This window comes from Cucumis sativus, chromosome 6, assembly GCF_000004075.3.
Source record: "Cucumis sativus cultivar 9930 chromosome 6, Cucumber_9930_V3, whole genome shotgun sequence".
Lineage (NCBI taxonomy): Eukaryota > Viridiplantae > Streptophyta > Magnoliopsida > Cucurbitales > Cucurbitaceae > Cucumis > Cucumis sativus.
In genome coordinates this window covers 29,859,405-29,883,983 of record NC_026660.2, presented here as the reverse complement: position 1 = coordinate 29,883,983, position 24,579 = coordinate 29,859,405, and the positions used below count along the sequence as shown (strand labels likewise).

Sequence of the window (24,579 nt, the reverse complement as noted above, 5' to 3'; positions counted from 1 at the left end):
AAGAAAAGCAAAAAAAAAAAAAAAAAAATGGTAATAACTTTTATATTGGAAGAAGAAGCATAAAATTTCCTCTGAAAGCTGAGCCAAGCAAGAATAATTCACTTCTCCTTTCCAACCAATTCTGAGCCCTTTTAGCAAGCAAAGAACATGACATTCTCCATTAAAAGGCTTTCAACAATATCCAAACTCTCCACATGATGAACATTCAAGTTTAATTCATTCTCCTCCCTACTTCATTTTCATCTCAAAAACCTTCTTTCTTCCATATATACTACTGGAAGACATGAAGGCGATTGCAGCACCAATTTTGTTCTTTAATTTCTGCATATGCGTCGTCATTTTCGGGATTGGTGGCTGGGTGATGAATCATACCATTGATAATGGATTTGTTATTGGTTTGAATCATAACCCTGCTTCCTCATCTTTCTGTTAATCTTCTTTCGACTTTAATGGTAATGTAATGTTGTGCAATATGTTTCATTTTCAGGTGCTGGATTTGATGTTCCCAACTATTTTTCTCCAATTTTCTTCCAAATTGGGAACTCTGCCACTGGGTTCTTTATTATTTTTGCCTTGATTGCTGCTGTGGCTGTTGTTGCATCTGCCATAACCGGAAGCTTTTATTTTCGGTTCCCGGAAACTGCCAACCAGCCCCCTGCCGCTTCGACAGCACTCGTCGCCTGCTTCCTAACTTTTCTCGCTATGGGGTATGCAAGTTTAAATCTTGTTTTGGCTATAGAATCTTCAGCTATTTAGTTGGTATTCCTCAATCGTTCATGAATCATTTAACAAATCTAAACCCATGCAAATGTAACATTCTGAAATTTCGTGCTACAATATAACCATTGAATCTCACTTACCATCACCCACATAAGCATTCAATGTTAGGACAGTTGAAATATAGTTGTGTCAAAAGAAACATGATCCAAACATCTGGGAACTGTAAACCTATCTCAAAGTTTGAATACTTTCAAAACGGATTATAACTAGAATAAATGTCACTGCTGCAGGTTTGCTTGGAAAGAGATTGCCATGACAGTCACTAGTGGCCACTTGGTGAGGAACCTAAACGCTTCTCTTGTTTCTCTCTCTTATTTTTCCCTTCTAGTAAATTTTGCTTCAGTTCTTCAAAAGTGCTTCACAGAGTAATGTAAACTACAAAGCCAAGGTTTGAGTCTTTTCGTGTGTTTTTAAAAATGCAGATTGCATTGGAGGCTTTCGTGATTGTCCTTTCAATTACGCAATTTGTTTATACCGCAATCATTGTGTGGATCTCAACCAGCCAGTAGATTCTAGAAATAGCGTTCACCGAATGTTTGTTTGTGGGTTTGTTTTCAATTTTTTTTATATATGATTTGTTTTCTTAAATCAATCTTGGTCGAATCATGTAAAATGGGAGAAACTTGCATTGTATTGGCAGATGAAGTACAGAAGATATTATGAAAATTGGTGTGCAAAAAAAAAGAATAAGATTTCAGTGACTTTGATGACTTCATTTCCTCCGTAACAGCTTCAACAGCATGCACATAAAAATTCCAAGACTAAGTACCACGTAAACTAACATAAAATGGTAAAAAAAAAAATGCCAATATCAGTAGAAAACGAAGTTTATGTCCAAGGTTTTCACCAAAAGAATAAACCATGTACGAGGGATGGGAAAGCATTGCATAAGTTGAGACAGAGAACTCATTCAGCCAAGCAATAGCAGATGCCATCATATGAATATGAAAGTAAAAAGTGATAACTGATTATCGACACAATCAAAACATTTATGATAATATAATTGTAAAATGTAAGACTAATACAAAATCGAGAACATCATGCTCCAAAGAACAAAAACTCACTGTAGGACAAAAGACATGTAGTAAGGGAATATCTTCATGTTTGCTAGCTTCTAAATCCAAGAATATGATCTACCTTAGGCTGGGCTCATCAAGTTCGATGACTATCCTATCATGTGCTCGTACAGACACTTGCTGTTTAAACCTTCACCCCTCCTGTGAAGAATTTTCATTCCTGCCTCAACATAAAACACATGATCTCAGTGCCAGTGCCAACTGCCAACTAGATTTTGGATTATATTGTTCTAGAAAAGAAGCCATTGACATAGTGTGTATGTAAGTTCAAATGCAAATTTGACAATGTAGGCGTCTATTCAAATGCAGATTTGACAGTGTAAGCATACTAAGTCGATTCCAATATCAAATACAAAGCATATGTCATAAAGGAACCACAAAGACCTAAGGGCTGTAAAGTTCAATACCTCTTTTAGGGGGAAAAGGAAAAAAGTATATGATCGGAGACTTGGGATGAATGAAGTTTAAGAATAGTTGATCTTTACAATACTTTTCTTATCAAAAACACAAACCATATCTCATGAAAGAGGAATAATTGTTCATCAAGGATGGAATATGAAATATGAATACCGAGTCTCCATTCAGATATATAAAGATGAATCTCACACAACCCCTTGTACACATACACATATTAGTAAATGGGAATATTCTGTAGATTATGGGCTTCGACAAGCTATTCACATTAAAATAAAATTCTTCTTTCACAACAATTAAATTTTCATCTGCAAGCAACTTTATGATATGAGCAGCACCAAATATTGGACAAGGTAAAAGTTGATAAACAAAAAGGTTAGGTTCTAACCCTATATATAGAAACTGTAGTTATCGGTCCGAGCTGGTAAATACATCACATAATCCACAGCAACTTAACCATGAGGACCTTTGTGGCACTGGTGGTCTTGACCCAATCAACGGCTGCACAGAAATTGGAATACAAAAGCCTCGTTTCTCAAGGAAGAATAAACATATGATATGCAAGTATGTTCAGCAATAACAAGAGATTGGAAAAAAACCTGATCTTCAGATTCAGGTTTGGAGTTTTCTGCACATTCAGAATTTTCGACATGTGCTGCAAAATTATTAGTCCAGTCATACCAATTACCAACAGTGGCAGTAATATTTTCCAGATGTGAATTCAAAACATCAGAAGAAGAAGAGCCCTTATTCAACAGATTCACCTGATATGTGTAAATTTCTATCCTCATTTGGTTTTGATGATGGATCCCTTGGAGCTTCCACTGGCACATTTGTAACTCCATCTGCTGAGTGGAAGGGGGTTGTCTCTAACTTTTTCGAAACAATCATATCAGGTATGGCAGTATTTTCAACAGATGCACTTTCAGCAATACTGATAGTTTCCTCAGATGCCGAGAGCTCTGGTGTAATCGAGTTAAGAATAGAGGCAGCAGTTGGCACAACCAAATCATCGGTCTTCCCATCCAGTACCTATCCATCCACCTTATAAATTTTCAGAGTTGCAAATTAATCTTGCTGACAAAAAGATGTCGCAATTTCATTTTAGAAACTGGATGACATACCTCTGGTTTCTTTGTTGTATCTACAGATTCATCATCTGAACTACTACTGCTATGGTCATCATCACGTGATCCTTTCACAGACTCATTCTCAACATTTCCATTTTTTCTCTCAGAAGAAAGTTTAACTTTCTGATTAGTCCCTACATTGCTCGGGACCCCAGCGTCTGACGAGCTGCTCTCTTGTATTTCTTTATTTCCCTCACCAAATGGATTGCTGTGGCTTGGGTGATTCTGAGAAGCTGGGGAATCGATCTCACCACTATCACTTCCCTTATCATCTTGGTTCTTAGCATCATCCTTTCCTGTCATGAAAAATTATAATCAGAAGAACTCAAAAGAGAAATATGTAATTCCCACTCCCCAGATGGAAAAGAGGGTAAAGTTATCTCTAAATTGTAATGAAACAACTCATGCAATCTACCTCAAGTCAAATCCTTCTCTCCAAAACAATCAAAGAACTTGAAGTTAAAAATACCCCAAGAATCAGCTTTCTAAACGAATCAGTAACAGAAACTCGAACCCAAAAGTAAAAGAAAGCTGATGAAGGTGGATGATGAGTAGGGTGAGACTTGACGCACCAATTTCAACCAGAATCCAAAACAGAGGAAAAAAATTGAAAATTGCGATTGATCAACAGAGAAGCGAGATTAATTCAATTAAACAATTAAAAAAGACTCTTACTTTGGACTGAAGCGTCCCAAGGGGGGAAAATTAAAATTAAAAAACAGGTTCGCAAAAAAGAACAGCTGAAATTTAAATCTACCGACAAAGCTAATTTGGTTAACACAATAACAAACAAGAAATAAGAGGTGCACAGATTCTAATCACAAGGATTCAAAACAAAACCAAATCAAATCTAACATAATCAGATCTCAAAAGCAAGAAGAAGACACAAGTGGCAAAACCCACTTGAGAAATTACATTACATTTACATACACAGCAACTGAAGGAGGGATTGAATCAGAAGCAGAAGAAGGGACCCATATGAAACAAATGAAAACATGGGGTTAAAAATTTGAAAAAAGGGGGTACGAATATGAGAATTGTACCTTGAGAAGGGTTGATATGAGCTTCCAATTCCTTCTTTTTCTTGGCAGCTTTACGTTTCTTAGCGCCTGAGGGCATGATGAACAAAAAGAAATGGAAGGGAACAGAAACTTGGAGGCTCCGCAGCCTCAGAATTCTTTGAATGAGAGAAAAAAAATTGTGATGTGGTGCGTTATAAGAATAAAAAGAAGAAAAAAAAAGGAAAAAGAAAAAGGATGTGGCAGAGGAAAGGACAGGTGGGGATGACGATTGGAGGTTCACTCACTCACTAAATTTGCTGAGGCGCCAATTGAGATTCCCAATCCCTATGCTATTAGTATTATATTATGCCCTTTCTCATCTCATTTCTCCCAATATTAAATATCACAAACGGAAAAAAGATTCGATCTTTACCCCTATGCTTTGGTTGGGTAGGTGAGCTTTGCATCATTTAAATCAAATCAAAATAATCAAAATGAAAACTTTGTATTCATTTTCATTCCTTCATTCCCTCCCATTAATTTATGTATTTTAAAGAGAAAAGTTTCTCATTTGTAATTTTTGAGTTAGCCCTTGTTAAGATATTGTATGATCATCTTAAATCATATCACTTTTCATTAATTGTTTTGTTTAGATTTCGTTTAAAAGTATTTTTTATTTACAACATCAAAATCTAAACAACCTAATCTTAATTAGATAGGATTTCAAAATTCCTCACTTCAAATTTAAATCTAACATAACCTTTAAAGTATCTTTTGACTTGAAAAAAAACCCATCAAAGTATCTTTACTTAGTCCTAGGTTTGGATCATCACACTGACATTTGATACTTTCTCTCTACTAAAACTTGAGATGTCAATGAATATTAATTATTCACATGGTTTAAGCAAATGGTGGGTTTAGATTATATATACATTAAGCATGAAAACAAAGCTTTAACTTTAGAGTTGATGCTAAAAACTTAGACGAATTGAGTTGTGCTTGTATTAGCGAGTTTAGGTACATTCAATGTCAAATCTCAACGGTTTGTCTAATTTAATTTGGACAACTCAAGTGATTAAGATAGGTACGTTTTGAACCAATTAATCAAAAAATTTAACTTAAAAGCAAAACTAGAAAGGAAAATTAAGAAAATTAAGATTAATATGATACAGGAAGAAAGAATGTGGACGTGGGGAAGTTGGAAGAATCTGTGTGGGGCATTTTAAGAAATGAAAGAACAATGTTATTTATTTATTAAAAGAAGAATGAACAATAAAAAGAGAAATTGGTCCCCAAATTTAATGAAAGAAAACCAAGAAAAAAGGGAAGGGGAAGTTGAGAGATTGGGAAATGGCGATGTTTCACTATCACTGTTTTTGTCATTATATACAATCCCCATCCACACCCTTTTTTCTTCTTCTTTTAATTCTTGAGAAAAATGAAATTCCAAAGTACTGTTTCAACTGCTTTTGTTAGTGAATTTTGACTTCATTTAATGTATGAAGAACCTCTTTGGCAGAATCACTTTTTTGAGAAATAGTTTATCAAAATTAAACTAAAAAATGTTATTTAGCTTAAATGATTCTGAAGTTGGAAGAATAATTGGATTTAAATGTGCTATATATATATATATATATATATATATATATATTGAATCAATAGAAGAAAACTTTTAATAAAAAGTGGTTACTTTTGTAATATACAATCATACAACATGGCGTAATCAAATGATAGGAATTTTAAGAAAATAATTATAATGCTTCAAATATGAACTTTTTGAGGGTTATAAGTAGGAAGTACACTTATAATTAGTTCAATATTTTCATAAGGATTAAAAAAAGAAGGAAAGATGAGAAAGAAAAGTACAAAAATCCAACTAAGAGTTTGAATTATTATTAAAATTTTGAAAGGATTATTTGATGAAATTTTGAACTTTACTTTACCGACATCTTTCATTGTCATGCATTATTCAAATAACGGCTAAATGCTATAGACATAAATAAGTTGCTAAATAATTAGACTACAAACAAACTACACCTAACCAAATTTTTTCAAGTTAATAATAATGATAATAATTTTATTTGATAAGTCTCCACCAATAATAATAATAATAATAATTTGAATTCTATTTTTTTTAAATTGTAGAGATTAAATTTACAATTTTTATATACGGTCAATTCACCACTTTCCTGTTTTTTTTTAATACAATAATTTGAGTTAAAAATATTTCTATCGTTCTATTGCTAATATGATATCATAAACTATAAAAGCTAGATCTAAATTTGTGTTGTATGTGTAACTATCACTGTATTTTGAAACCAAATAAAGTTTTCGAGTTGTTTGAAATGACAACCCAAATGATCTTATAAACATTTCTAACCCATTCAACTAAAATAATTTATTTTCCATTCATAAAACTTGTTAAATATCAAAATAATTTAAAAAGATTTGTAAAGTATTTAATAATATTAAACAAAATTATAAAATAATTACTCAAAAAGAGTCGATTATAAATCAAAATTTGAAAATAAAAAAACATTCAAAACTATAATATGGAAGGTTATATAATATTATTAATTTAGGTTTTCAACCCAAATCGAAAAAGAAAAAAAAACTCAATCCAACTATTATAATACGGGTTGGATGGTTAGATTATTTTTACACTTTTAATCCGTTGAATCCTAAACTTACAACGACATCTACATTGTAATTATTTTTTTTGTATGCTTTTGTTAATCTAAACAAACAACGAAAAAGAAAGAAAACATAATTTTGGATTCTATACTATTACTAAATGGGGTAAAAAAATGATTAATAGGATAATCAAAATTATTTTCTTGAGTCTGTAATCTTCGTTTGCTAAACACTTGAAGAAGTTGAATGAAGTGCCACTAACGATGCATAAGCTCCATCACTGATCTTCATCAGCTCCTCGTGGCTTCCTTTCTCAGCAATCACACCATTTTTCACCACAGCAATAATGTCAGCCCCTCTAATAGTGGTAAGCCGATGGGCAACGACGACTGTCGTTCTATTAACCATCACTCTATCTAACGCATCTTGTACAACTCGCTCTGACTCGGCGTCCAACGCGCTCGTTGCTTCATCCAACAAAAGAATTTTTGGGTTCTTTAGAATGGCTCTAGCAATGGCTATCCTCTGTTTTTGGCCTCCTGATAATTGAACTCCTCTTTCTCCTACTGAGGTTTCGTAGCCTTCGGGTAATGAAGATATGAAATTGTGGGCATTTGCTGCTTTTGCTGCTCCTATTATCTCTTCTTCACTTGCTGCATTTTCTGGTTTTCCATACGCTATGTTGGATCGAATTGTTTCATTGAATAATATTGGTTCTTGACTCACTAATCCCATTTGTTGCCTTAGCCAACTCAGTTTGAATTTGTGAATTTCTACTCCGTCCAGAAGAGTTCGTCCCGAGTCTGGGTCGTAAAATCTTTCTATCAGACTTATTACTGTTGATTTTCCACTGCCACTCTCTCCAACCAATGCCACTGTCTGCAGAGGACAATACATTCTCAATCTTAGCGAAACAACTTTTCAGGATTGTAAGTTGAAAAATACTTTTGGTTTTTTGAACTTTCATGAAAATTTAGTTTCTGAAGTTTAACGTGTAACAATTGAGTTCCTGTACTTTAAGTTGCAATAATTTAATCTCTATACCAAAAGAATTTAGTACGGTTTAGTGGAAGACTGAATCAAATTGTAAATGGTAAAACGTAGGGACTACTAAATAAATTGTTAAATTACTTTCATGAAAGTTAAAAGGATTGTCAAAGAGACAATTTTACCTTTCCAGACGGGATTCTTAAGCATAAATCTCGGAAAATTTGAATATCTGGCCTTGTTGGATACTTGAAACTAACATGATCAAACTCAATATTGCCGATTACAGAGGTGAGTGTCACTCCTTCACTACTACTTGAATCAATCTTAGGCTTGCTGTCGAGTATTTCAAATATAGAGGCCGCGGAATCCTTGGCTTTGCTGCTATCAGGAGCCAAGGCACTGGTTTGGGAAACACCCATAGCAGAAATTGTAAGAGCAAAAAAGACCTGTTGGCAGCAATAAATAGAAAACATAACATTATTCATTCAGATTAGGAAATCATTAGCTAAAAGCAAAACCATGTTGTTTCACAATATTTAGAATCTTAACCTTGAAGACTTCAGGAAATGTTGCCTTGCCATGATTCACAAGAATGGATCCAATGTAGAAGCAAAAGGCATTTGTGCAGAAGAGAGCAAAGAAAGAAAAGCCAAATCCGGCACCACTGACGAGTCCTAGGCGAACTCCATTTTTGACAGGGTCCTCACATTTCTTTTCATATAAATCCATCACCTTCTTTTCAGAGCAAAATGATGCAACCGTTCTGATGCTGCCGACCGCGTCGTTCGCGACTTGACTCGCTTCTTCATACATGATCTGTAGAGTTTGTGGTGTGAATCGCCAAGAGCTCAAAATATATCATTTGTATTTTCTTTAATAATTTAAATGTAGTTTTATTGTTTCCAATTAAATCCCTTTTAAATATGAATATTTTAGTAGCAACGTTTTGGGAAGCTAAGTAAAGCGTAACCATGGGGTTTTGGTTTTGTGTAGTTTTTAGCTTTTAGGTTTTTTCTTACTGAAATCCTCCAAAGATAATACAGAATCTCCACCCCTTTGCAATTTTCAGCCCGAATTGGACGCCATGAACAATTTAATCAACTTGCATTGTTTGCGAAGTATTTGAACTTAGAATGAGGAATTGGTTCTTTTTTATCTCTTACTTCTCAATCAAAAGGTAATCTAATCATTTCCTTTGAATTGATTTGAGAGTTTTAGAATTTTCTGTTAAGGGTCCAACTAAAAGAAATGGCCAGAGCTTTCATATCAATTTGCATTAGCTTAAGAAGAAACTGCATTTAATCACTGGATAAAGAATTGGTGGAATAGACAAACCTTGGCATCAGCACTGAACCCTTTTGTGAACTTGGTCTGGAGGTAGCCTTGTACAAGTAGCAAAGGAGACACTCCTATAATGACCAAAGCTAATATCCAGTTAGCTGTGAATGCTATGATTAGCCCAGCTGTGATGGTTGCAATGTTTTGGACTACTAAAGCCAATGCATCCCCTACAAGCCCTCTTACTGTGGCAGCATCAGTTGACAACCTTGCTCCAATTGCGCCGCTGAAACATAGGAAGGAGTTTTAGCTTCTAATTAAAGATGTTAATGCAATAAATTCAAATGCTTAAACTAACCTTGCGTTTGCAGGGTCATCAAAATAACTAATCTGTTGGTGGACAATCTTTTTAAATGTCAAAGACCGAATCCTTTCGATTAACTTTCCGCCTGCAATCCCGAAAAAGTAATTCTGCGTAGGCAAAGCAAAGAATGTGAGACATCCTAGACCGAGATAAATAAGCGCCCAAAATTTGGATTCTTTCTCAAGCTGGCTTGCAGGCTTATAAAACATTCCAATGGCACTTGAGAGTAAGAGGCCAAATATAGGAAAGACCATGCCATTCATAACTGCTGCAATGCATCCAAGGAGCAACACTGGCATCTCAGGCTTATTCAAAGTTGCCAATCGTTTCATTGAAACCTGTTTAGGTTTTTTCTTATCCATGTCATTTCTTTTTGGTCCATCGTCATCAATTTCTTGATCATGGATATGAACTGAACCTGGAATGGCAAAGTTGATCGTGAATGAACGTCGACTACCTGATGATGTCCTGCTTATAGATCTTATCACTGATGTTCTCTTGCTGGCAGAACTTCCCATTGTTTTGTCTAGATCAATGGCATCGTTGATCGGATTAGTTTCTGTTTCTGTTCCTGTTGTTGTTCCTTCTTGCAGACGAACTAGTTGAGAATAAGCTCCATCAGGATTTTTGATTAGCTCATCATGCGTTCCTAAATTTCAAATTTTTTTAGCTAACTAGATTGGTGCAAGGTTTGGAAAGGGAAATCTCAAATGACTTGATTCTACAACAAACCTTGCTCTAGCAGTTTCCCTTGATGCACCACTGCTATATTGTCAGAATTCCTTATAGTTGTCAAGCGATGAGCAACAACCACGGTTGTCCGGTTTGCCATCACTCTTACTAGTGCTTCTTGAACAATACGCTCGGATTCTGAATCTAAAGCACTAGTTGCTTCATCAAGGAGTAGAATTCTGGGATTTTTCAAAATGGCTCTTGAAATGGCAATTCTTTGCTTCTGTCCACCTGATAGTTGAGTCCCGTGCTCGCCTACCATTGTATCAAGCCCCTTTAAAATAAAACGCAGACTTGAAACTTTAGTAACAGAACTTTGAGATTGTTGCTGAAGCTTGCAATCTCAAACACTATTGCATAAACTATAAAGTGGTAAGAGACTAGAGTTTTAAGTTTACCTTAGGCAGCTTGTCAATGAACTTTGCAGCATTTGCAAGCTCAATTGCTGCTCTTACCTCTTCTTCTGTTGCATTGTCTTTTCCATACAATATATTCTCCCTTATAGTAGTTGTAAAGAGTATAGGTTCTTGACTAACAAGACCGATTTTTTCTCTGATCCATCTAAGTTTGTACTGCTTCAAATTCACTCCGTCTATAAGTACTTCACCAGAATCAGGATCATAGAATCTTTCTAGCAAACTGATAACTGTCGACTTTCCACTTCCGCTATGTCCAACGAGCGCAGCAGTTGTTCCACTGGGAACAAACAACGAGAATCCTGAAAAAATCTGCACATCTGGCCGAGCAGGATATCTGAAGTAGATATCTTTAAGTTCAATATCACCCTGTATGTCTTCTGGTGCTATACCACTGGCATCATAGGAATCAATTTTTGGTTTTCGTTTGATCGTCTCGAACATTTTGTAAGCTGCAGCCTGCCCTGAAGCAAATGCATTCACCACAGGTGATGTCTGGCCCAATGACCTATCGAACATAAATCAAAATGTTAGTGAATTTCCCATAGAAAACTTAGATCATGTAACATGAAAAATGAAAATTTAAACTTACATTCCCCCAGTCATAATTGCAAATATAACATTGATAACTTGTCCACCATTGTACCCCTTCTGAATGATAAGCTTAGATCCATACCATACTGCAAGCCCATAAGTTCCAAAGGCAATTAACAAGATTATGCCAAGTCCTAAACCTGCGGCAAGTCCTTGTTGAACAGTAGACTTATAAGCTATTTTCAGCTTCTCGTTATACTTCTCGATTGCTTGTTTCTCTCCTGTGAATGACGCTACCTTGAATCATTCAAAAGAAAGTCAACTACAAATTGATAAGTTTTGTCCCATATAAAAAAGATGAAAAAAACTCACGAGTTTAATCCGATCCAATCCTTACCGTTCTAATCGCTCCTACGGTTTGTTCAACCACATTCCCTGCTTCTGCATAAGCAATCTGTCCACGGCTTGACATTTTAGACATGATGAGTGAAGTGGTGCCACCAGCAATAACAACTGCAGGAATGCAAGATAGTAAAACCACAGCAAGAAGCCATCCCCTCGCGAAGGCAACCACAAAACCACCAAAGAAAGTTGACATCAACTGTATGAACTTTCCCACCTGGACCAATCAAACAATCAAACAAACTATTTTAGATATTTAACTAGCAAATGAAAAGATCAAAGCATCTATATATATATATATATACCTTTTCTCCCATGGCATCTTGTATAAGAATGGTATCACCAGACATTCGACCAATAACTTCTCCAGTTGTAGTTTCAGTGTCAAAATATGTGATGTCTTGTCTTAGTATTGTTTTCAAATACAATGCTCTAATACGTGCTGCCTGTCTTTCTCCTGTTACCATCCAACAAGCAACCTCTGCCAAGGATTATTAAAAAAAAAAGCTTAATTTAGTATATTCTTTAAACACTTAAAAACAAATTAAACTTAAACTACATGAATAAATGAGTATTTTAAAATTTTCTCTAAGGTGTTTGGTCCACCCACTCGATGTTAAATAACTCCACACCAACTTCAAGAGTATTTTCTTTCACATGAACTAAACCACTTTTCATTCCAAACACATACTTCGTGACAACAACTTACTAATTTCGAATAATATTCTTATCTCCAGACATAATAAAGCTTGAATATACACTGGGGTTAAAAAGGTTTGGTCCTATAAAGCCCACATATATGTCAGCAAGTCCAAAGCAGGGGTCTGTTATTGATAGTGAAAGGTGATACATAACTACAACAACAGTTTGCATTTGAAAACCAAAATAATATTACCAATTAATAATATCATGGTAAAAATTTGAGATTTAGGTGACGTTTTAATTAATTTAATATAACATTGATACCTTAGACTAAAAGAGAATTACAGTAAATCCAATAATGAGGAAATATTAGTTGGAACACTTACGTAGGAATGAAGCAATTCCAGTACCAATGCCTAGGTACACAAAGTCTATGGAAATCTGAAACCCAAACAAACAGCTTAATTAATTAAAAAAGTGTACATATAATAATATAAATATACAATATAGATTCAGCTTCTAGACAGCATTTTTATTAAATCACTTCATCAAATTTTGAAATTCGTGTTTGTTTCATTCCAGTCTTTCAAATCATGGTTTTTTCCATATTAAAAAAAAAAACAAAACATTCTCGACATGTTTGGCCTTGGAGTTGGTAAGTAAGGGTTGAGAGATAAGTGAAATATCGAACTATACTCGTCGTTTAATACTACAAGAACATCTTTTATATGCCATTAATTCTTTACACCGAGGGCTAAGTTTATAACTGCTTAGAGTTTACTAGCTCCAAACACTCCATTAATATTCAAAAGCTGTCTTAGTTAAGTAGAAATTGAATTAAAAAATTATGGGTAGTAGAAGTAAGTAAGATATAAAAATCAAAGATGGCTTTCCAATTGTGTCAAAGTACTTTTTTGACTTTGAGAAAAAAGAATCACGAGACACAAGAGTTTACAGTTAAACCGAAAGAAACAAAATCTTCTTTTCTTTTTTGTTTATTTTTTCCTTCTCTTGTTTTGATAAGAAGTTAAACTTAATGGTTAACATTTCTTGTATAAGATTTAAACATCTGTTCTCACAAACAATTACAAGATTAACCTCATATATACAAACTACAATTTAAATTTTTTTCATGCAAAAATAACATAAATACTAATTCTGTGACAAAAACAAATCATGAATATAAGATTAGATCAAAGTAATATTTTCAAAAAGATACGTATACATAATACATATACATATACTAATAATAAATTAAAGAAAAAAAGAACGTGCATTACTCTTGAAAAAAGAAAATGTAGGGGTAGATATATATATATATGAAAACCTTGGAAACTTGAGTAACGACATTAGACTGATTAGAGGAGCCAAAGGAATCGATCATCTTGCCGAAAATAAGCGTCATGATTGGCTGAGAGAGGCCGTTAGCAACAGCGCAGACGGAGCCGACGGCCATCAATATATTATCGGAGCGATCAGCGAATGTGAATAGTTTATAAAATGGAACTTTCTGATCGCTTCGTCCATTATTCGGCGGAGAAGGTGTGTGGTCGTGGCCACCGCCACCGCCACCGCCCATGACGGGGAGATATTAGAAGTGAAGAAAAAGGAATGAGAATAATATGGAAACGTAACGTGAAAGAGGATTCGCGTGAGAATTGTTGATTGGTGATCAAGAAAAGAGAAGGGAATTAAAGAGTAAAAATTTAAATTGAATATTGTTAGCATATAAAGAGAAGAGAGATTTAATGTGAACGAGAAAAAGGGATGGAAACGGGGAGGGTTTATATAGAAGGAAGAAGGAATGCTTGGGGGAAACAATAATAATTGTAATTTTTGATGAAGAGAGAAGAAAAATATGAAAATAACACGTAGCCTTCCTCTTCTAGAAACTTTATATTTGGTAAATACACAATCACAATCTGTTTCTTCCTTCTTTTTCTCATACATTTATATTAATTCCTTTGCTAATTTGTATTTCGGAAGTTCATACGTGGGTTTTTGACGTAATCATGTAGATTAAATAAAATTGATTTGAAAATTAATTAGTTAAAAAATGATTGAATTTTTAGTTAAATTCTCCAAACAAAACAAGATTAAAAATAATATAATTATCTTGTTATTTTTTTGTTTTAAAACTTGAATATTGTTATTGTTTTTAGAAGAGAAACATAATTTCCCTAAAATTAAAATACTGAAATTTGAATTTTTAAAAGTGCCTAACATTGAATTCAAAATTAAAATATATAAAATAATCTTGATAATTGTGGATCCAAATTGAATTATAATGAATTTGAATACTAAGAGATAAAATTGTAGTTTAATTACCTTAATACATATTTTTTAGCGTAAGAAAAATTGGTTAAAAAAAAGTTGGAAACAGCATAGAACGCACTGTAGTGTTAAAGGGCTTTGGCTGATTTTATTATTTATTCTATTCTTCTTTTTTTTCTTTCCTTAATTTGTTCCATGAAGATTGAAAAATTAGCAAAACAACGTATTTTTATTTTCATTTTTAAAAGTAGCACGGTTTTTTAAAACTCCTAAAATTGTTTTTTCAGTCCATCCGACAAAATCAATCACCGAGATTTTTCTAAAATATTAAAATATTTCTTTCTTATCTTAAAAGATAATTTTATGGAGATAAAAATTAATTAAGATTTGAATAATATTTTGGAATGATAAAAAAATTAAATAAAATTTGAAGAAATTTGGAAAATATATAATCTCGATCTAATGTCCACTCGAAAATCAAAACAATAGACAAGTAGAAAATGTATAATATTTTAGAAAAATGTCGATTTCGTCCAATATGAAAAATAAAATAGTTTTAAGCGGTTTAAAAAATGTGTTAATTTTAAAAACAAAAATTAAAAGTGTACTATTTTTATCAATTTTTCATAAATATTATTATTTTAAATACTCCATAAGTATTTTATTTTATTTTGTTAATTTTGATGGATGTAATTTCAAAATTTATTATCATTGTATTTTAAATTTTAGTTTATTTAAATATTTATATTTCAAAGTATTTATCTGGGTCATTTTGTACTTTTATATTAAAATAATTTACCTAACTAGAAGAAAATGAAAATATTTACATAAAAAAAATTGATACTTTTTGTAAAATTTTGGTTATTTATTTTAGGTTATGAGTCGTAAATAGTTTGTCAAATTTTGTTTTAATAAAATGAAAAAAATTAAATATATAGACGTTAAAATGATCAACATAGTTGAAATTACGACTAAAAAACATAAACGGAAATAGTATTTAATACAAGATTGCTTAAAAAAACATTATTTAATTTTATGAATGAATTAAATCTTATGACAAAGTCAACAATTACTACATTAAATTCCAATTTGTATATCATTATTTAATTTGTATTGTAGTTTAGACTAAGATCATTGTTAGCTAATGTTATATGTTTTCGGAGCTGAAAGGATTGTTTAAAATGTTAAGTAATTAGAAATAAATTTTAAAAAAATATAATTTTAATCTCGTTGTTGTTGGTTCGGTTCTTAGTTTCCATACTTTAATTTGAATCTATTCATCCAAAAGGTAATATTGAGAACAATTTATTAAATAATAATTAGAATTTTTAATTAGAAGAAAAAATAAATATATGTAAATATGTTTTAAGAACCTACAGTACAAATACCTAACCCGATCTCGACTTCGACCTCATCTAGCTTCTTGCCCCACCTAAAATATATGTGTGTGAAGTTATTCATGCCTAACCACTAATTTATATAAAATTTACAAAATTCTTAGTATATATCAATGCATTAATTTATATATGTTTTAATAAACTCTAATCGTAGAGAACACGTATGAATTTATTTCATAAACTCATTAAAGTTGGCATTAACTAATAGTTTAATTAAATATATATCACATGTGTGGGTATGTTTTCATTATTATCAAAGTTGACGTTATTGTGTGTTTTATTGTTATTTATTTTGTAATTACTTTTCTGTTATATGTGGGTACCATCTTTTAAAAAGTCCATGCAATCAACCAAAAAATCACATGGAAATTATCACCTTGGCCTAAAATTACTTAAGTTAAATGTATCCATACAAGATCAAATATTACTAAAACAGAAGTGATTATATGTCACTAATTTGTTTAAAAAATGATTTTGTATAGGCCTTTTTCTCAAACAACTTCATTTTGATCATTGCAAGATGAAGACGTCACTTGAAAATTTAGAGTAATAGGATCATATAAAGAAATAATGTGTAAAAGTAATTCTCAAATATCTCCCTTTTTATTGGACTTTTGATTATACGACTAATTGTTTAACTTTTTTAAAGATAACATTAGTTAATGGCATTATAAAATTCATCTATCCCCTCCTAACAAAGAGAACTTGATAACTTGCTCATCTCGCACATTACTTGGTTTAGACCATAACTACTCTGATACCAATATTGGAATGGGAATGGGCAAAAGAAATCATCTACCTTATCTTCATGTTGACATTGTATTTTGTTTGTTTTCACACTGACTTTATTTATATTCAATCATCCATATTTTGATGGGAAAATATTGTTTTCCAATTTTCTAAGAGAGGGTATGGACCATATAGCAGTAATTGTTCTTCAAAACTGAACTGGGATTTGATCAAAATGGGAAAATACGTACCAACTTACACACTTGATTGTTTCCCCCAATTCGTATTGGGGTTTGCATTTGATCAAAACAGTTGAAAACCCACAGTCACCCACTTGAATTTTTTTCAGATTTAGAAATAGTTTTGATTAAAACTGGAAAAGAAAGGGGAAACCCCACTGCTTATATTGCATTTACTTTATAATTTGAATTGGCATATGGATCAAAACAGCAAAAAGGAACCCTCTAACCCACTCAGATTTGCTTCAAAATCTGAACAAAAGATCCAACTTTTCGAAAGCTTTTACCAATTCAAATTTGCTTCAAACAGCTTTTGTCAACAAAAGAACTTCTGGAAGCAACAAGCTGCAAACAGGTAAGTGGTGGGGCATTTAAGTAATAAAATGTTGACTAGATTCAGGGTATAATGAGAGTGCTAGGATCTGTCAATGTAGTTTAGATATACCCATCCTCTGGGGTTGTAAAAAGAGAAAGAACTTGACAAGAAGTTGGTCTGTGTGGTCTGAAAATCACCAAGAGCTAACGCCTGTTTTTAGTCTTATTCCTCTTGGATCCTCATAACATCAAGATATGACCTTCCATTCAGTTCTCTTTTGAAGAATTCATTGAGGAAATCTGCGACTCCAATCCTTTTAAACAAAGCAGGTCTTTCTGAAGTGACCAAGCTTGGGGCAGGACCTATCTCCCCATCCAACCTTGGAGTGAAAAACATGGCCACTGAAAGCCTCTCCTTCGTTGAGTTCACTGTTGCCCGATGCTCGATGCTGCGATATATTCCATTTGTGATGATCTGAAAGTTCATTTTCAATATCGAAACACAATAAGTTTTATGGGGTTGGTTCAAAATATGTAGAGGGGAAAATTAGAAGTTTTTACCTCCAAAATATCTCCAATATTGACAACAAAAGCATTTGGGAGAGGCTTAACAGGAGTCCACCTCCCATCCTTCCTTATCTGGAGACCTTCCATTTCATTGACTTGAAGAAGAATGGTAATGGCTGAAGCATCAGAATGGTTATTGAGTCCCATGACAAGTTCTGGCTGAGGACATGGAGGATAGTAATTCATTCTTGTTGAGAGTACTCCTTCCTCATACAGCTCTCTCATTTCGCTACTGTCCATTTCCAGAGCTTTCGCCATTAAGTCAAACAGTTTCATGCCTAGATTTTTCATCTCCAATGTATAGGCATCCAAATCATCTCTAAAAGGACCAAAAAGAGAAGAATCTTTTATCCATTTTCATAATGTTTTATACTAGAATTTGATTACAAATGCATATTCCTGAAAAATATAGGAAATATTACTACCTGAATGGAAGAGGGAGGTTGGGGAACAAGTGAGGTTTTCTCAAATAAGTGGGGAGGAGAAATATTCCAAAGAGATCTCCCCAATTAAGCTTCTGCTCCTCAGAGACAACAAAGCTCTGTCCAAATCCTTCAACATCTCCTGGTCTTTGCCACAACTTCCTCTTCTCTACCATAGGAAGATTAAAGAGAGATTGAATCCCTGATTTCACATTCTCTATCAGTACATCACTTACTCCATGATTTATCACCTGATCAGAAAGAAAAGGAATCAACAGAATTATATTAATGAAAGCTTCAATAACAGATCGAACTGCAAGTACTACCTGGAAGAAACCCCAATCTTTGCAAGCATGATGAAGCTTATCAAGTTCAGAATTCTCAAAATTGTTGGAGAACAACTTGTGCATATCAATAACAGGGACTTCAGCTGAAGCGTCAGTGAATTCGAAAGGAGGATCTTGATCAGGGCGAACATATCGAAGGGGAACCGTCGACAATGAGCTTTTGACCAACTCTTGAACACAAGGCACCGGAAGAGGGTCTCTCAGCAGCAGTTTTGATGATAGTGTCTCCATCTTCCAACAAAGTTCCCAGTAGCTTTCTCTAAACACACATATACTTGCAAGTAAATGTTGTATCTAATATGCTTAGTTAACAAACCTGAATTGCCAAGGAACAGTTAAGACAAATGTCAAGACAAAGATAGAGTTCAGTTGCAATGTAATTTCGCAACCAAGACGGCTTTAGCTTAGATCTTTCCGCCAATCTTGAATTTATCAGTATAGCTTTAGGAAATGGATAAGCTCTAATTCCAAATAAAAAAATATTGCAACTTCAACTTCAACTTCGTGTTGAATTTTTTATACTGTCTTAATGGGTCATTTTGTTTCTTTCTGGGACCCCAAGAAGCACAAACACACAGTTCAATTTTAAGTTTGGAAACTATCCTTCGATAAGTTCAAATTTTAGATAAAAACAAACTTTTTAGAGTTTGATTTTTTTTTTGAAAGAATTAAAACTAATTAGACATTTTGTTTCTTTGTGGAACCAATGACGCACACAATAGCTTTATTTCAACCACCCCACAAAAAATTGAAACCAATCTTGATAACTTCCCATCAATATTTTTTCATTTTACCGATCCAATGAGATTTTGTTACTTGGTAGGATCAACGAGGCACAAAATAATTTTATTTCAACTTCCCAAAAATTGAAAATATATCAAGTGGTGAAATTTAACCTAACCTATCTTTACCATCCGTTAATTCTATTTTGTACTTTCTATGTACTGCTAGATCAGGGCAGTCCAAAATGCCTAGGCCAGTGATGAAGCAAACATAAGGATGAAAAAACTTAGCTCCAAAATTCAAACCATGATAATGGAAATAATACATAATTATGATGAGAAATTCGCTTTGTCCTGATGTAACATTTTATTCCACATTACATTCTCATTTGCACACGCTAGAGTCCTAGACAAGCATACGTCTGATTTTCCTTCCCTTTCCTTTCAGTTGCAAACTTTTAACATGAGTGGTCTCCCTCAGTCTCTATTCTCATATGTTCAAGGTATGATTTTCTTTCTAGTTTTCGAGCAAAGAAGTCTCTGAAATACTTCTCCAACAGAACTCTTCGAAAAACCGCTGGGTTATGTGGTCCTATAAGACTTTTGGCTGGACCCAACTCCGAGTTTATATTTGAACTGTAGAAAGTTGCAACCGAAAGCCTTTCCTTGGAAAAATTTGATGAAACTCTATGCTCGATGCTCTTGTATACACCATTGCTTACAATCTGCAGCAAAGGTAGAGAGACAGGCCAAAGATAGTAAGTTGCTAACAAAGTTATCGACAAGAATCAGAAGAAGTTCCATGCACAGTAATGATTACGCACCTCCATGATGTCCCCAATGTTGACTACAAATGCATTTGGAAGTGGTTTAACAGAAACCCATCTCCCATCTTTTCGAATTTGCAATCCTTCGACTTCATTGAGCTGATAGAGAATTGTCAGAGCATCAGCATCTGAATGAGCTGAGAACCCAATGGCCTTATCGGGAACAGGGCATGGAGGATAGTAATTCATCCTCACTGACTGAACACCATCTCCAAATAGCTCTCTCATTTCCTCAACATCCATCTTCAGAGCTTCAGCCAAATGGCCTAGGATAACCATTGCTAACTTCTTAACTTCAGTTGAGTAAGCTTCCAAAGTCTCTCTGCAACATGTAAGTGAATCAGAAATCGAAAACATACCATTCAATTGAAGCTTCAAGAATTGGCTAGAGACCTGAGTTTTGGTGGAAGCCTTTGAAAAAGATGAGGCTTCCTTAGATTAAGAGGGAGAGTGGTTATGTAGAACATGTCTGACCAATCAAGCTTCTGCTCCTCCGATACCACAAAAAGCTGCCCAAATCCTTCTTGATTCTCTGAGTTTTGCCAAAGCAACTTCTTTTCATCGTAGGGAAGATTGAAGAAACTTTCAACTTCCATTCTGAATTCCTCCAGCAATGTAGTCGAAACCCCATGGTTTATAATCTGCCAACAACAATTATTTCAGTCTTTTTGAACCAACCACAGACCAATGGGTTTAGTATAGATCAAGGGAGGTTGCCTCCCTCAACTTTATGCTCTTTATATAATATAACTGAAATAAAACCAATACCAATAGTTAGCCCGGTGATAATATTGTCTTCTAGTTCCTTCCAGACCTAAGTTCAAGCTTCATCTCTAACATTTTTTTCAGATTATTTTTAATGTACAATAAAGCCTCCCACCTATTGGTCAACAAAATTTCTGGCACCCCTAAACTCGCAAGTCCTCGCATTACTTTTATACAGAGTTTCTTCTTCATAATGATTGAATCCTAGATGCATTGGAATATAAAAGATAACAAAATTAAAATATAACTCTCCTAAGACTAGAAAGTACTTGGAACCTTTCCTTTCTTGAGATGTCATTCGAGCCTAAACCACTAAATAACTACCTCACTTTCTCCTTCCTGGCTCCCTCTATTTATAACAAATCACCATAATAACCTTTCTCTTATTGCTGTCCTTTTTTCTATTCTTTATCTTTTATGTTTTCCAAGTCCTCCATTCAAGATGTCTATGGTAATGGTTATTTTTGGGTTGGATTGGAAAGATTCTGAATGTTTTGCAGTAAATTTATTCAACATAAATAAAATAACCATGGTTGGATTACTGAGGTTTCGAGTTATTTATTTTACATATTAAAGAACTAGAACAATAGCACTTATATAATTTTTGAAGGGGAATCCACAGTTCAACTTCAAAACCATTAACCTACCATCCTTCATTCACGACTCACAAAATTAGGGAACAATTACCAAGAAGGTTTACACTAAATTTACATACCTGGAAGAATCCCCATTCCTTACAGGCAGAATGCAACGTGTCTATTTCCGGAGAAGCAGAACCTCCAATGGCCAGTCTGTGAATATCAACGACCGGTACCGACGGCCCGGATTCTCCGCCGGGAACGATTGGAGGGTCCTGATCGAGACGTTCATAGCGAAGGGAGATTTTGGGGATGGGCCGTTTCGCCAGCTCAATAACACTGGGGACTACGATGGATGTTCCGAAATCAACCATTTGAGTATTCGATTCCATGGATTTCCCAAAGCAGTGACCGGTGTTGTCGACCGTTAAATTTCAACAGTTATTTGAGGCGGTGGTTCGGTTTACATTTGACCCTCTTCACTATCTGATTGACCAGTCAACCATCAAAATATTCGTTTTCTTTTAATAATAATCTCAAATTTGAAAAAATATTTATAAACTATATCCAAATTTTTAGATTTTATTAATAACAAATATTTAATTGTTAGAAATATTATTTTATTAGTGACATACATAATATGAATATAATCCAAAAAAATATTTTAATTTATTTGTTATTTTTAAAAATAACTTTAATTTGATTCAATATTTAGCTAGGGAGAAAATAGTTTTTCTTTTCTATAAAAAAAAAAAACTTTTAAGAATTTAGCCAAGTATTCAATTTTCTTTTACTTAAAAAATGAAAATCAAGACAATAAATAGAAAGAAAACATGCAAACCTTTAAAAACAAAAAAATAAATAGCTATCCGAGGAGACTATGTAACTATCAAATAGACTTTCATTAGGTGTTGAGTAGCCATTCTTTCATCTATCTTTATGGATGTATAGTGACACCAAAGGATAAATTTGTTCGTGAATAAATTATTGCGATTAAAGCTTAATTAAGACAATTGATGTTGAGTTTGTTGCTCATTTATTCTAACAATGTGATAGGAGAGTTATTAATTTGTTTGAAATTGTGTTCGATTTGCAAACGGACTTTAGTTGAATATTATAAATAACGGTTTATGTGAATTAGATTCGAAATAATTAAATATATAGCAACATTTTAAAATTTTACAAATACAACAAAAATTTACAAGTAGTTTTATTATATTACTAATTTTTCTTAAATATTTGCTATTTTTTTAATTATTATTCATAAAATCACCTTCAATTACAATCATTCCATTTGAAAGGGATCTTGATTGGGTTACTAACTAGGTTGGACATATACCTTTGGGTTAGTACAATTATTGGGCTTGTCTCAAGCTTCTTGCAAGCCCAATTTTGAAAGCCCATTAGGCTTCCATTTAAAATTCAACGAAGGGACGTCGTAACATTTCTCTTTCCTTCCTTCCCTCATCACATCACAAACTCTTATTAGGAATAGCCTTTTAAACCATTGCCCTCAACTTTATATCATAACTTAATTATAGTTTTTCTTTTCCAATTTATATAGACTCTTAACATTATCACAAACTATGAGTTTAATTAAAATTCATACATATAATCAATAATGAATTAAGTGTGTATATAGGTATATATATTAGTTGAAGTTATCTCCATTTTCGTTTCTTTTAAAACTTACTAATTATAATAATTAATTATCTAACCAATAGTAATCAATAATTTTGCATTTATTTATTTGGTTAGAACTTTGGTTATGTTATGTTTATATTATATATATATAAAGCGTGTATTATTCAACACAAAATAAAGTATTTATTAATAACTTTGGTCAATGTTGAGTATGATTTAAGGTTTATAGTTTTATTCTCAATATCCCCATGTGCTTAAATTAGATTTCATGTATTTTTTTCAAAGCACATGACTTTGACAACTTCCCTTGAAAGACTTTTATTATTACTAAAATAGTGGAGTAAAGCTAACTTTGCTATTAGGATATAATTAATAATTAAGGAGAGATTAATCTTTACTTTATTGAATTAAGTTTTTTTAATTATATAAACTCTACTTGGAGATTAGCTCGTCAGTGTTTTGACTTGTTCTTGATAACCCAAACCTCTTGATTAATATTTAAAAAAATTGCATTATTATAATGTAATGAATAAATGTAATTATACAGTCTATTGTTTATTACTCATCAACTCACTTAATTCTCTCCTACCAAATTCATTAATTTTAGATTAATTTTGGTTAAATAAAATTTGATTTTATGAACAAAATATTCTCTTTGTTTTTATTTCACACACATATATATATACACATACATACGTACATGATCTCCTTTATTAAAGATTTGAACTTTGATCCACGATTATTACACTAAAAGAATACTTTTTCTAGAGAAGTAGAAAACAAAGACCGATCAAAAGGTTAAATATAAGATATGTCCCTATTATTTCAATCAATTATTGTCTTAAGTCTTTACAAATTAAAAAAAAAAAAAAGGTTAAAATCTAATACCAAAAAATTTACAATTACTTTTACACCTAACATATAACACTCCAGACATGAATTTGACCCATAAATTAACCAATATCATTTTTTTTATTCAAATATGATAATAAGTGATAAAAAAAATTGTACTTAATTTTACTATGTAATTTTTGAAAAGAAGATAATCATAATAAATGTTAAATAATTGAGGTAGTTGAGGAAATGAATGTAATTCAAATACACACCTTTCTTTTCTTCTTTTTTTAAAAAATGAAGAATACATATAAGAAACAACTTTTTAGATTATAGTGCCAAAATAGACCATGACTATGAAAGTTCACCCAAAGAAATTATATCATTACTATTACTATAATAATAATTATTATTATTATTATTAAGGTAGATGTGACATTTTTTATAAAATAAAACGTGCCAAAACACAAAATTCAATATTGTGAAAAATGAAAAACTAAGACAAAAAGGACACCACAAATGGAGG

General features: G+C 32.9%; 5 protein-coding genes across 7 annotated transcripts; 1 reads left to right on the top strand and 4 right to left on the bottom strand.

Annotated features, from left to right (window-relative positions):
- The first annotated feature begins 174 nt into the window (after positions 1-174).
- Positions 175-1,495, top strand: LOC101209586. Its single transcript, XM_004134592.3, has 4 exons — positions 175-395; positions 488-707; positions 1,011-1,056; positions 1,203-1,495. Exons 1-4 carry the CDS (start codon positions 284-286, stop codon positions 1,287-1,289), a joined length of 465 nt encoding a protein of 154 aa, XP_004134640.1. The 5' UTR covers positions 175-283; the 3' UTR covers positions 1,290-1,495.
- A 194-nt stretch (positions 1,496-1,689) lies between these two features.
- LOC101202888 lies at positions 1,690-4,751 on the bottom strand. Of its 2 annotated transcripts, none has more exons than XM_011659969.2 (6): positions 4,444-4,751; positions 3,395-3,696; positions 3,035-3,302; positions 2,870-2,898; positions 2,659-2,771; positions 1,690-2,016 (listed from the first exon to the last, which is right to left on the bottom strand). In XM_011659969.2, the coding sequence occupies exons 1-5, from the start codon at positions 4,517-4,519 to the stop codon at positions 2,679-2,681; spliced, it is 768 nt and encodes a 255-aa protein (XP_011658271.1). In that variant the 5' UTR covers positions 4,520-4,751; the 3' UTR covers positions 1,690-2,016; positions 2,659-2,678. The 2 variants fall into 2 exon arrangements, with proteins under 2 accessions (XP_011658271.1, XP_004134611.1); XM_004134563.3 differs by having other exon boundaries at positions 2,870-2,925; positions 4,444-4,750.
- Positions 4,752-6,947: 2,196 nt separating this feature from the next.
- On the bottom strand, positions 6,948-14,167 carry LOC101210649 (ABC transporter B family member 9). Its single transcript, XM_004134511.3, has 12 exons — positions 13,721-14,167; positions 12,780-12,834; positions 12,057-12,232; positions 11,747-11,968; positions 11,408-11,646; positions 10,798-11,323; positions 10,400-10,673; positions 9,662-10,316; positions 9,361-9,589; positions 8,575-8,841; positions 8,208-8,471; positions 6,948-7,914 (listed from the first exon to the last, which is right to left on the bottom strand). The coding sequence occupies exons 1-12, from the start codon at positions 13,970-13,972 to the stop codon at positions 7,261-7,263; spliced, it is 3,813 nt and encodes a 1,270-aa protein (XP_004134559.1). The 5' UTR covers positions 13,973-14,167; the 3' UTR covers positions 6,948-7,260.
- A 2,965-nt stretch (positions 14,168-17,132) lies between these two features.
- Positions 17,133-19,176, bottom strand: LOC101216705 (protein SRG1). Of its 2 annotated transcripts, XM_004134871.3 has the most exons (4): positions 18,663-19,173; positions 18,340-18,587; positions 17,909-18,233; positions 17,133-17,822 (listed from the first exon to the last, which is right to left on the bottom strand). In XM_004134871.3, exons 1-4 carry the CDS (start codon positions 18,912-18,914, stop codon positions 17,571-17,573), a joined length of 1,077 nt encoding a protein of 358 aa, XP_004134919.1. In that variant the 5' UTR covers positions 18,915-19,173; the 3' UTR covers positions 17,133-17,570. The 2 variants fall into 2 exon arrangements, with proteins under 2 accessions (XP_004134919.1, XP_031744155.1); XM_031888295.1 differs by having other exon boundaries at positions 18,340-19,176.
- Positions 19,177-19,683: 507 nt separating this feature from the next.
- Positions 19,684-22,061, bottom strand: LOC101222448 (protein SRG1). The gene is made up of 4 exons (XM_004134559.3): positions 21,713-22,061; positions 20,626-20,873; positions 20,230-20,554; positions 19,684-20,130 (listed from the first exon to the last, which is right to left on the bottom strand). Exons 1-4 carry the CDS (start codon positions 21,965-21,967, stop codon positions 19,864-19,866), a joined length of 1,095 nt encoding a protein of 364 aa, XP_004134607.1. The 5' UTR covers positions 21,968-22,061; the 3' UTR covers positions 19,684-19,863.
- Positions 22,062-24,579: the final 2,518 nt, after the last annotated feature.